This window comes from Coregonus lavaretus (genome assembly GCF_964263955.1).
Source record: "Coregonus lavaretus genome assembly, contig: HAP1_SCAFFOLD_532, whole genome shotgun sequence".
In the NCBI taxonomy this organism is placed as follows: Eukaryota; Metazoa; Chordata; class Actinopteri; order Salmoniformes; family Salmonidae; genus Coregonus; species Coregonus lavaretus.
In genome coordinates this window covers 182,345-196,521 of record NW_028158636.1, presented here as the reverse complement: position 1 = coordinate 196,521, position 14,177 = coordinate 182,345, and the positions used below count along the sequence as shown (strand labels likewise).

At 45.2% G+C, this 14,177-nt stretch overlaps 2 protein-coding genes across 2 annotated transcripts in view; both read left to right on the top strand.

Moving 5' to 3' along the window:
- LOC311123742 (NLR family CARD domain-containing protein 3-like) overlaps positions 1-8,351 on the top strand; it is a 70,747-nt gene extending 62,396 nt beyond the window's left edge. The window contains exon 7 of the mRNA XM_084197981.1: positions 7,400-8,351. Coding sequence (XP_084054107.1) covers positions 7,400-7,926 — 527 coding nt within the window. The 3' untranslated portion in view covers positions 7,927-8,351. The remainder of the gene's footprint in view (positions 1-7,399) is intronic.
- LOC311123743 (NLR family CARD domain-containing protein 3-like) lies at positions 41-4,615 on the top strand (the record flags this gene model as incomplete). The annotated part of the gene is made up of 4 exons (XM_084197982.1): positions 41-77; positions 603-2,361; positions 2,627-2,800; positions 4,426-4,615. The coding sequence occupies 4 exons, from the start codon at positions 41-43 to the stop codon at positions 4,613-4,615; spliced, it is 2,160 nt and encodes a 719-aa protein (XP_084054108.1).
- Positions 8,352-14,177: the final 5,826 nt, after the last annotated feature.

Here is a 14,177-nt window from a genome sequence, read left to right as displayed (position 1 = left end):
AGAGGGGGCTCTGAAGATCACACTGCACGTCCTGAGGAAAATGAACCAGAAGGAGCTTGCTGACACACTGGAGAAAAGTAAGAGCTGTCTGCCTCATGTTGAATGCTGTTTTAGAACATTTAAAAGCTGTAGCTAAAGTACAGCTAAAGTAGCTGTGTAACTCAGTGATATTGTAGCAGCCTTAACACAACACCTAGTGACCTCATCAAGTAGCAGCAGGGATGTGTTGTGTTGATTCATTTAGACAGAGAGAAGAGGAGAGACAGAGGAGAGACAGAGGAGAGACAGAGGAGAGACAGAGGAGAGAGAGAGAGAGAGAGAGAGGGAGAGAGAGAGAGAGAGAGAGAGGAGAGAGAGAGAGAGAGAGGAGAGAGAGAGAGAGAGAGAGAGAGAGAGAGAGAGAGAGAGAGAGAGAGAGAGAGAGAGAGAGAGAGAGAGAGAGAGAATATACTCACACCAGTCTGTAATGCATTATGAAAACATTTATACAGTCAGTTGAGCGAAATAATTATTATAATTTAAAATGTCATAACAGTCCTAGAATACTGTAGGCTTTAAATCAGACGTAATATTAATATCCTCTGTGTTATTTCTTCATTCAGATGAGCTTGCTGTGATTTGCCAACGTCAACTCAAATCTAATCTAAAGAAGAAGTTTCAATGTGTATTTGAGGGGATCGCTAAACAAGGAAACCCAACACTTCTCAATAAGATTTACACAGAGCTCTACATCACAGAGGGTGGAACAGGAGAGGTCAATAATGAACATGAGCTGAGACAGATTGAGACAACAACCAGGAAACAAGCAAGAACAGAGACTGCAGTCAAATGTAACGACATCTTCAAACCCTTAACTGGACAAGACAAACTTATCAGAACTGTGCTGACAAAGGGAGTCGCTGGCATTGGAAAAACAGTCTCTGTGCAGAAGTTCATTCTGGACTGGGCTGAAGGAAAAGCAAATCAGGATGTCCAATTTGTATTTTCATTCCCTTTTCGGGAGCTGAATTTGATGAAAAAGGAAAAACACACTTTGATTGAACTTCTCAATCACTTCTCAATGGAAACCAAAGAGTCAAGAATCTCCAACTACGACAAGTACAAAGTTCTGTTCATCTTTGATGGTCTGGATGAGTGCCGACTGCCCCTAGACTTCCAGAAGAACAAGATCTGTTGTGACGTCACAGAGTCAACCTCAGTGGATGTTCTGCTGACAAATCTCATCAAGGGAAATCTGCTTCCCTCTGCTCTCCTCTGGATAACTACCCGACCTGCAGCAGCCAATCAGATCCCTTCAGTGTGTGTTGACCAGGTGGCAGAGGTACGAGGGTTCAATGACCCACAGAAGGAGGAGTACTTCAAGAAGAGATTCAGTGATGAGGACCTGGCCAGCAGAATCATCTCACACATAAAGACATCAAGGAGCCTCCACATCATGTGCCACATTCCAGTCTTCTGTTGGATATCTGCAACAGTCCTTGAACACATGTTGAGTACAGACAAGAGAGAAGAGATGCCCAAGACTCTGACTGAGATGTTCATACACTTTGTGGTGTTTCATTCCAAACAGAAGAATGAAAAATATATTGGGAAAGAAGAGACAGGTCCAGACTGGAATAAAGAGAGCATTCTGTCACTGGGAAAACTGGCTTTTCAACAGCTTGTGAAGGGCAATCTGATTTTCTATGAAGAAGACCTGAAAGAGGCTGGCATTGATGTCAAAGAAGCATCAGTGTACTCAGGATTGTGCACACAGCTCTTTAAAGAGGAATGTCGGCTGTACCAGGACAAGGTGTACTGCTTCGTGCATCTGAGCATTCAGGAGTTTCTGGCTGCTGTATTTGTGTTCCTCTCATTCATCAACAACAATGAGAATCTAATGGCCGAACCTCAAGTTACTGAAGTTACTGTCTACAAGAGTGCTGTGGATAAAGCCTTACAAAGTGAGACAGGAATCCTGGACCTGTTCCTCCGCTTCCTTCTGGGCCTCTCACTGGAGTCCAATCAGAAGCACTTACGAGGTCTACTGACAAAGACAAGAAGCAGCTCACAGAGCCATGAAGAAACAGTCAAGTACATCAAGGAGAAGATCAGGGAGAATCCCTCTCCAGAGAGGTGCATCAATCTGTTCCACTGTCTGAATGAACTGAATGACCATTCTCTAGTGGAGGAGATCCAAAGCTACCTGAGATCAGGAAGTCTCTCAGAAGCCAAACTGTCACCTGCACAGTGGTCAGCTCTGGTCTTTGTGTTGCTGACTTCAGAAAAGGAGCTGGATGTGTTTGACCTGAAGAAATACTCCAGATCAGAGGAAGGTCTTCTGAGGCTGCTGCCAGTGGTCAAAGCCTCCAGAGCTGCTCTGTGAGTACATAAAATGACATTTAAGTACTAATCATCAGGAAGAAATATTCAGTTTAGAGAAATATATGTATTATTGAGAAACATATTGAATCAATGCATTGATGTTCACATTAGTATAACAATATGACCATGCAATTCTAGGAGACGGAAGATGAATCTTTATGTTGTTTAAGAGAATAAACCAAATGCATTTGCCATTGTCCTTCTACACTACTGGTGTTCAATTAACAGTGTGTTTGTGAAATCATGATGATCTCTCTGTCAGGCTGTCAGGCTGTGGAGTCACAGAGAAAGGCTGTGCTTCTCTGGCCTCAGCTCTGAAGTCAAACCCCTCACACCTGAGAGAGCTGGATCTGAGTAACAATGACCTGAAGGATTCAGGAGTGAAGCTGCTCTCTGCTGGACTGGGGAATCCCCACTGTAAACTGGAGACTCTGAGGTCAGTATTCCTGTAGTTGGTCAACAAGTGATAACTGTTCACCAGATCCACATGTGTTTACCAGGCACACATAGTCCACACCATATGTGTTTGGACAGTGAAGCTTACAGTTTTACATTTGGTGCTATGCTCCAGCATTTTGGATTTGAGATGGAATGTTTCATATTAGGTGACAGTACAGAATGTCACCTTTTATTTGAGGATATTTTCATACATATCTGTGTTACTGTTTAGAAATGAAAGCACTTTATGTGTCTAGTGCTCCCATTTGAAAAAGTCGTAATAATTTGGACATATTCACTTATATTGTATTAAAGTAGTCATAAGTTTAGTATTTGGTCCCATATTCCTTACCTGCAGTGATTACATCAAGCTTGTGATTCTACAAACTTGTTGAATGCATTTGCAGTTTGTCATGGTTGTGTTTTGGATGATGTTTTTCCCAATGGAAACTGAATGGTGAATAATGTCCTGTCATTTTGGAGTCACTTCACTTGTATTGTCAGTAAGAATAGAATATGTTTCTGAACACTTCTACATTCATGTGGATGCTACCATGATTATGAATAATCATGAATGAATCGTGAATGATGATGAATGAGAAAGTTACAGAGGCACAAGGATCATACCCTCTCTGTTATTGGTAATGGTGAGAGGTTAGCATGTTTTGTTGTAGCCTCTGTAACTTTCTCACTCATTATTATTCATGATTCATTCATGATTTTTATTAATCATGGCATCATTAGGATTAATTTAGTAATGTTTAGAAACATGTTATCTACTCACTTAGACAGAAAATTACTCCAGTCATCATCCACCATTCAGTTACTATTGGGCAAAACATAACCCAAAACACAACCAAAACAAACTGCAAATACAACCAATGAGTTCACAACCAAATACTAAACTTTTGATTACTTTAATACACTATAAGTGAATTGGTCAGAATACTTTTGACTTCTTCAAATGGGGGACTAGATACATAAAGCCAATCTAAATCTGATACCCCACTGTCTGTCTTTTGACAAAACAAACTGCAAATGCAACCAATGAGTTTGAGTCACAAGCTTGATGTAGTCATTGAGTTCAAGGAATATAAGACCAAATACTCAACTTTTGAATACTTTAATACACTATAAGTGAATTGGTCAGAATACTTATGACTTCTTCAAATAGGGGGACTAGATACATGAAGTGCTTTCATTTTTAAATGGTGAAACAGATATGTATGAAAATACCCTCAAATAAAAGGTGACATTATATACTGTCACCTCATATGAAACATTTGATCTCAAATCCAAAATGGTGGAGTATAGAGCCACATTTAAAATGTTAGCTTCACTGTCAAAATAGATATGGTGTGGACTGTATACTCAATACAATCTAAATCTGATACCTCACTGTCTGTCTTTTGACTGATGCTGCTTTTTAAACTGCTCTGGTCAGTCTACTCAAATATTTGTACTATACATGTTTCTATCTACAAGCAATATTATGATTTTTTTCTAATAATAATATATAAATGGCAGGTTTCAGGACACTGGTATGAATGAAATAATATACTGCCACTATTTTCACCACCAAAGAATAGCAGTGTGGTTTTAATATGATTTGACTCTTTGCAGGCTGTCAGGCTGTCTAGTCACAGAGGAAGGCTGTGCTTCTCTGGACTCAGCTCTGAAGTCAAACCCCTCACACCTGAGAAAGCTGGATCTGAGTAACAATGACCTGAAGGATTCAGGAGTGGAGCTGCTCTCTGCTGGACTGGGGAATCCCGACTGTAAACTGGAGACTCTGAGGTCAGTATTCCTGTAGTTGGTCAACAAGTGATAACTGTTCACCAGATCCACATGTGTTTACCAGGCACACATAGTCCACACCATATGTGTTTGGACAGTGAAGCTTACAGTTTTACATTTGGTGCTATACTCCATCATTTTGGATTTGAGGTATAATGTTTCATATTAGGCAACAATACAGAATGTCACTGTTTATTTGATGTTAATGGTGAGAGGTTAGCATGTTTTGTTGTAGCCTCTGTAACATTCTCACTCATTATTATTCATGATTCATTCATGATATTGCTCAATCTTAGCATCATCAGGATTACTTTAGTAGTGTTTAGAAACATGTTATATACTCACTTAGACAGAAAATGACTCAACACCAAAGAATAGCAGTGTGGTTTTAATATGATTTGACTCTTTGCAGGCTGTCAGGCTATATAAAGTTATATAAAGACTGTGTGTGTGTGTGTGTGTGTATGTTTGTGTTGGTGTGTTTTGGTGTGTGTGTGTGTGTGTGTTGGTGTGTTTTGGTGTGTGTGTGTTGGTGTGTTTTGGTGTGTGTGTGTGTGTGTGTGTGTGTGTGTGGGTCCAGTGTGTGTGTGTGTGCAGTGTGTTCTGTGTGTGTGTGTGTGTATGTGTGTGTGTGTGTGTGTGTGTGTGTGTGTGTGTGTGTGTGTGTGTGTGTGTGTGTGTGTGTGTGTGTGTGTGTGTGTGTGTGTGTGTGTGTGGGTCCAGTGTGTGTGTGTGTGCAGTGTGTCCTGTGTGTGTGTGTGTGTGTGTGTCTTTGTGTGTGTGTGTGTCCAGTGTGTGTGTGTCCAGTGTGTGTGTGTGTCCAGTGTGTGTGTGTGTGTCCGGTGTGTGTGTGTCTGTGTGTGTCCAGTGTGTGTGTGTGTGTCGTGTGTGTGTGTGTTTGTCCAGTGTGTGTGTGTGTGTGTCCAGTGTGTGTGTGTGTGTCTTGTGTGTGTGTGTTTGTCCAGTGTGTGTGTGTGTGTGTGTCCAGTGTGCGTGTGTGTGTGTGCACGTGTATCAGTACACACACTGGACACACATACACTCTGGACACACACACACACACTGGACACACAAGCACACACACACTGTAAACACACACACTGGACACATACACACAAAGGACACACACACACACAAAGGACGCACACACACACACTGGACACATACACACAAAGGACACACACACACACAGGACGCACACACACACACACACTGGACAAACACACACACACACACTGGACACACACACACAATGGACACACACACACACTGGACACACACACACACACACACAAAAACACAAACACACACTGGACACACACAAGCACACACACACACTGGACACACACCCACACACACTGGACACACAAACACAAACACTGGACACACACATACACTGGACACACACACAAACACTAGACATAAACACACACTGGACACACACACACAATGGACACAAATACACACACTGGACAAACACACACACACACACACACACACACACACTGGACACACACACACTGGACACACACACACACTGGACACACACACACAATGGACACACATACACACACTGGACAACACACACACACACACACACACACACACACACACACTCACACACTGGACACACACACACACACACACACACTGGACACACACACACATACTGGACACACAAACACACACACTTGACATACACACACACACTGGACACACACACACACACACTGGACACATACACACACACACACTGGAAACACACACACACACACACTGGACACACACACACACACATACAGGACACAAACAGTGGACACACACACACACACACACACACACACACACACACACACACTTGGACAAATGTATATACTGACTGTTTGTGTGTGTGTGTGTGTGTGTGTGTGTGTGTGTGTTTCCAGTGTGTGTGTGTGTTTCCAGTGTGTGTGTGTGTGTGTGTGTGTGTGTGTGTGTTTCCAGTGTGTGTGTGTGTGTATGTGTCCAGTGTGTGTGTGTGTGTTCAGTGTGTGTCCAGTGTGTGTGTGTGTGTGTCCAGTGTGTGTCCAGTGTGTGTGTGTGTGTGTGTGTGTGTGTCCAGTGTGTGTGTGTGTGTGTGTGTGTGTGTGTGTGTGTGTGTGTGTGTGTGTGTGTGTGTGTGTGTGTGAGTTCAGGTGTATCCCTCAATGACTGTCTGTTCTTCTGCTTACCGCTACAGTGTGGAACATGGTGGAGAGAACACAATGAAACCTGGACTTAGAAAATGTGAGTGTTGACTGCTGTGAAGAATATGACTAAGAATAAGTCTTAATTCAAGTGAAGTCAAAGTCAAAGACCACCATCATTACTTACTTGGTCATATTAAATATCAGCTGTAGTTCTACAGAAGCACAAATCAGGGACACCAAAGTTTACAAAGAGTTGCTTTGACAATGTGTGTGTCTGTGTGTGTGTGACGTGTTCGTGTTACTTTAGAAATGTGTGTGTGTGTGTGTGTTCAGGATGTGTGTTCAGTGTGTGTGTGTGTTCAGTATGTGTGTGTGTGTGTGTGTGTGTGTGTGTGTGTGTGTGTGTGTATGTTTGTGTGTGTGTGTGTGTGTGTGTGTGTGTGTAATTAATGGGAATAAGTGTGTTTTATATTACCATACAGTATAACATATGATCATTCAACAAGTCTCAACCTTAACTTCTCCTTTTGATACCTAGAAACATCTACATTAAATGAATTAGTGAAAAGTGAGTTAACATTCTAATGTGAATGATGATGATTTCTAATATTGTGTCTGGTTTCATCCATCAGATGTCTGTGATCTCACACTGGACCTAAACACAGTAAACAGATTCCTCTCTCTGTCTGAGGAGAACAGAAAGGTGACACGTAGGAGAGAGAAGCAGCCGTATCCTGATCACCCAGAGAGATTTGTGGTCTGTAGACAGGTGCTGTGTATAGAGGGTCTGACTGGGCGCTGTTACTGGGAGGTAGAGTGGAGTGGGAGAGGGGCTGATAAAGGAGTGACATATAAAGGAATCAGCAGGAGAGGAGGGGGTTATGACTGTGGGCTTGGATACAATGACAAGTCCTGGAGTCTGTTCTGCTCTGACAACAGTTACTCTGCCTGTCACAATAATAAGTCCACTACCATAGACGTCCCCTCCTCCAGCTCCCACAGAGTAGGAGTGTATCTGGACTGGCCAGCCGGCACTCTGTCCTTCTACAGAGTCTCCTCTGACACACTGACCCACCTGAACACATTCCACTCCACATTCACTGAGCCCCTCTATCCAGGGTTTAGGGTTTATGGTGTTGACTCCTCAGTGTCCCTGTAAATAATAACCATGGTAACACACACACATACACACACACACACACACACACACACACACACACACACACACACACACACACACACACACACACATACACACACAAACACACACACACACACACACACACACACACTGGAAACACACACATACACACACACACACACACACTGGACAAACACAAACACTGGACACACTCACACTGGACATACACACACACACACACTGGACACACACACACTGTACACACACACACACACACACTGGACACACACACACACACTAGACACACACACACACACTGGACACAAACACACACTGGACACACAAACACACACACACTGGACAAACACACACACACACACACACACTGGACACACACACACTGGACACACTCACACTGGACAAACACACACACACACACACACACACACACTGGACACACAAACACTGGACACACTCACACTGGACATACACACACACACACACTGGACACACAAACACACACACACACACACTGGACAAACACACACACTAACACACACACACACACACATTGGACACACACACACTGGACCCACAAACAAACACACACTGGAAACACACACAAATACACACACACACACACCAGACACACACACACACATACACTGGACACACACACACTGGACACACACACACAATGGACACACACAAACACACACACACACACACACACACTGGACACACACAAACACACACACACACACACTGGACACACACAAACGCACACACACACACACAAAATTGACACACACAAACACACACACTGGACAAACACACACACTGGACACACTCACACTGGAAACACACAAACACACACTGGACACACACACACACTGGACACACACACACTGGACACACACACACACTGGACACACACATACACTGGACACACACACACACTAGACACACACACACACACACACTGGACAAACACACACACTGGACACACACACACACATTGGACACACACACACACACACTGGCACACACACACTGGACACACACACACACTGGACACACTCACACACTGGAAACACTCACACACTGGACACACACACACACACACCGGACACACACACACACACACACTGTACAAATACACACACACTGGACACTGGACACACAAACACTGGACACACACACTGGACACACACACACTGGACACACACATACACTGTACACACATACAAACTAGACACACACACACTGGACAAACACACACACTGGACACACACACACTGGACACACTCACACTGTACACACACACACACACTGGACACAAACACATTGGACACACACACACACACACTGGACACACACAAACTGGACACACACACACACTGGACACACACACACACTGGACACACACACACTGGACACACACACACACACCTGACACTCACACAGGACACATACACAGGACACACACAACACACACACACACACACACACACACACACACACACACACACACATCGGACACGTACACACACACGTACACTGGACACACACACACAGGACACACTCTCATACACATTGGACACACACACATACACACTGGACACACACAAACGCACACACACACACACAATGGACACACACAAACACACACACACACACACATTGGACACACACACTGGACACACACACACACTAGACACACACACACACTGGACACACACACTGGACACACACACACACTAGACACACACACACACTGGACACACACACCAGACACACACATTCACACATATACACTTAACACACACACACACACTGGACAAACACACCCACTGGACACACACAAACACACACACACACACACAGGACACACACAAAAACACACACACACTGGACAAACACACACACTGGACACACACACACTGGACACACTCACACTGGACATACACTTACACACACTGGACACACACACACACACACACTAGACACACACACACACAATGTACACACACACACACACACTGAACACACACACTGGACACAGACACACACTGGACACACAAACACTGGACACACACACACACACACACACACTGGACACACACAAACACACACACACACACACACACACACACACTGGACACACACAAACACACACACACACACACACACACACACTGGACACACACAAACATACACACACACACTGGACACACACAAACACACACACACACACACTGGACACACACAAACGCACACACACACACACACACAATGGACACACACACAAACACACACACACACACACTGGACAAACACACACACAGGACACACACACACACACACAGACTGGACACACACAAACACACACACACACACACACACACTGGACACACACACACTGGACACACACAAACACACACACACACACACACACTGGACACACACAAACACACACACACACACACACTGGACACACACAAACACACACACACACACGGGAAAAACACACAAACGCACACACACACACGCACAATGGACACACACAAACACACACACACACACACACACACTGGACAAACACACACACTGGACACACTCACACTGGAAATACACACACAAACGCTGTACACACACACTGGACACACACACACTGGACACACACACACACACTGTACAAATACACACACACAAACACACACACACTGGACACACACACACTGGACAAACACACACACATACACTGGACACACACACACACTAGACACACACACACACACACTGGACAAACACACACACTGGACACACACACACTGGACACACTCACACTGGACACACACACACACTGGACACACACACACACACTGTACAAATACACACACACACACGCACACACTGGACACACACACACTGGACACACACACACTGGACACACACATACACTGGACACACACACACACTAGACACACACGCACACACACTGGACAAACACACACACTGGACACACACACACTGGACACACTCACACTGTACACACACACACACACTGGACTCACACATTTTGGACACACACACACACACACTGGACACACACACACATTCACACATATACACTTAACACACACACACACACTGGACACACACACCCACTGGACACACACGAACACACACACACACACACACAGGAAACACACAAACACACACACACACTGGACAAACACACACACTGGACACACTCACACTGAACATACACTTACACACACTGGACACACACACACACACACACTAGACACACACACACACACAATGTACACACACACACACACTGAACATACACACTGGACACAGACACACACTGGACACACACACACTGGACACACACACACACACACACAGGACACACACACACACAAACAGACTGGACACACACACACTGGACACACACAAATACACACACACACACACACTGGAAAAACACACAAACACACACGCACAATGGACACACACAAACACACACACACACACACACACACACACACACTGGACAAACGCACACACACTGTTCAAATACACACACACACACACACACACACACGCTGTAAACACACACTGGACACACACACACACTGGACACACACACACACACACTGTTCAAATACACACACACACACACACACTGGACACACACACACTGGACAAACACACACTGGACACACACATACACTGGACACACACACACACTAGACACACACACACTGGACAAACACAAACACTGGACACACACACACTGGACACACTCACACTGGACACAAACACACACTGGACACACACACACACACTGTACAAATACACACACACACTGGACACACACACACTGGACACACACACACTGGACACACACATACACTGGACACACACACACACTAGACACACACACACACACACTGGACAAACACACACACTGGACACACACACACTGGACACACTCACACTGTACACACACACACACACTGGACACACACACATTGGACACACACACACACACTGGACACACACACACTGGACACACACACACTCTGGACACACTCACACACTGGACACACTCACACACTGGACACACACACACACCGGACACACACACATACACACACTGGACAAACACACACACACACACACACACTGGACAAACACACACACTGGACACACACACACTGGACACACTCACACTGGACACACACACACACATACACACACACGTACACTGGACGGACACACACACACACACTGGACAAACACAAACACAGACACACACACACACTGGAAACACACACTGGACACACACACACACTAGACACACACACACACACTGAACACACACACCGGACACACACATTCACACATATACACTTGACACACACACACACACACACACACTTAACACACACACACACACACACTGGACACACACACCCACTGGACACACACAAACAAACACACACACACACCCACTGGACACACACAAACACACACACACACACACAGGACACACACAAACACACACACACACACACACACTGGACAAACACACACACTGGACACACACACACTGGACACACTCACACTGGACATACACTTACACACACACACACACACACACTGAACACACACACTGGACACAGACACACACTGGACACAAACACACTGGACACACACACACACACACTGGACACACACACACACACAGACTGGACACACAAAAACGCACACACACACACGCACAATGGACACACACAAACACACACACACACACACACACACACACACTGGACACACTCACACTGGAAATACACACACAAACGCTGTACACACACACTGGACACACACACACTGGACAAATACACACACTGGACACACACACACACACTGTACAAATACACACACACACACGCACACACTGGACACACACACACTGGACACACACACACTGGACACACTCACACACACTGGACACACACATTTTGGACACACACACACACACTGGACACACACACACATTCACACATATACACTTAACACACACACACACACTGGACACACACACCCACTGGACACACACAAACACACACACACACACACACACACACAGGAAACACACAAACACACACACACACTGGACAAACACACACTGGACACACTCACACTGAACATACACTTACACACACTGGACACACACACACACACACACTAGACACACACACACACACACAATGTACAAACACACACACACTGAACACACACACTGGACACAGACACACACTGGACACACACACACTGGACACACACACACACACACACAGGACACACACACACACAAACAGACTGGACACACACACACTGGACACACACAAATACACACACACACACACACTGGAAAAACACACAAACGCACACACACACACACACGCACAATGGACACACACAAACACACACACACACACACACACACTGGACAAACGCACACACACTGTTCAAATACACACACACACACACACTGGACACACACACACTGGGCAAACACACACTGGACACACACATACACTGGACACACACACACACACTGTAAACACACACTGGACACACACACACACTGGACACACACACACACACTGTTCAAATACACACACACACACACACTGGACACACACACACTGGGCAAACACACACTGGACACACACATACACTGGACACACACACACACTAGACACACACACACTGGACAAACACAAACACTGGACAAACACACACTCGACACACTCACACTGGACACAAACACACACTGGACACACACACACACACTGTACAAATACACACACACACTGGACACACACACACTGGACACACACACACTGGACACACACATACACTGGACACACACACACACTAGACACACACACACACTGGACAAACACACACACTGGACACACACACACTGGACACACTCACACTGTACACACACACACACACTGGACACACACACATTGGACACACACACACACACACTGGACACACACACACTGGACACACACACACACTGGACACACTCACACACTGGACACACTCACACACTGGACACACACACACACCGGACACACACACATACACACACTGGACAAACACACACACACACACACACACTGGACAAACACACACACTGGACACACACACACTGGACACACTCACACTGGACA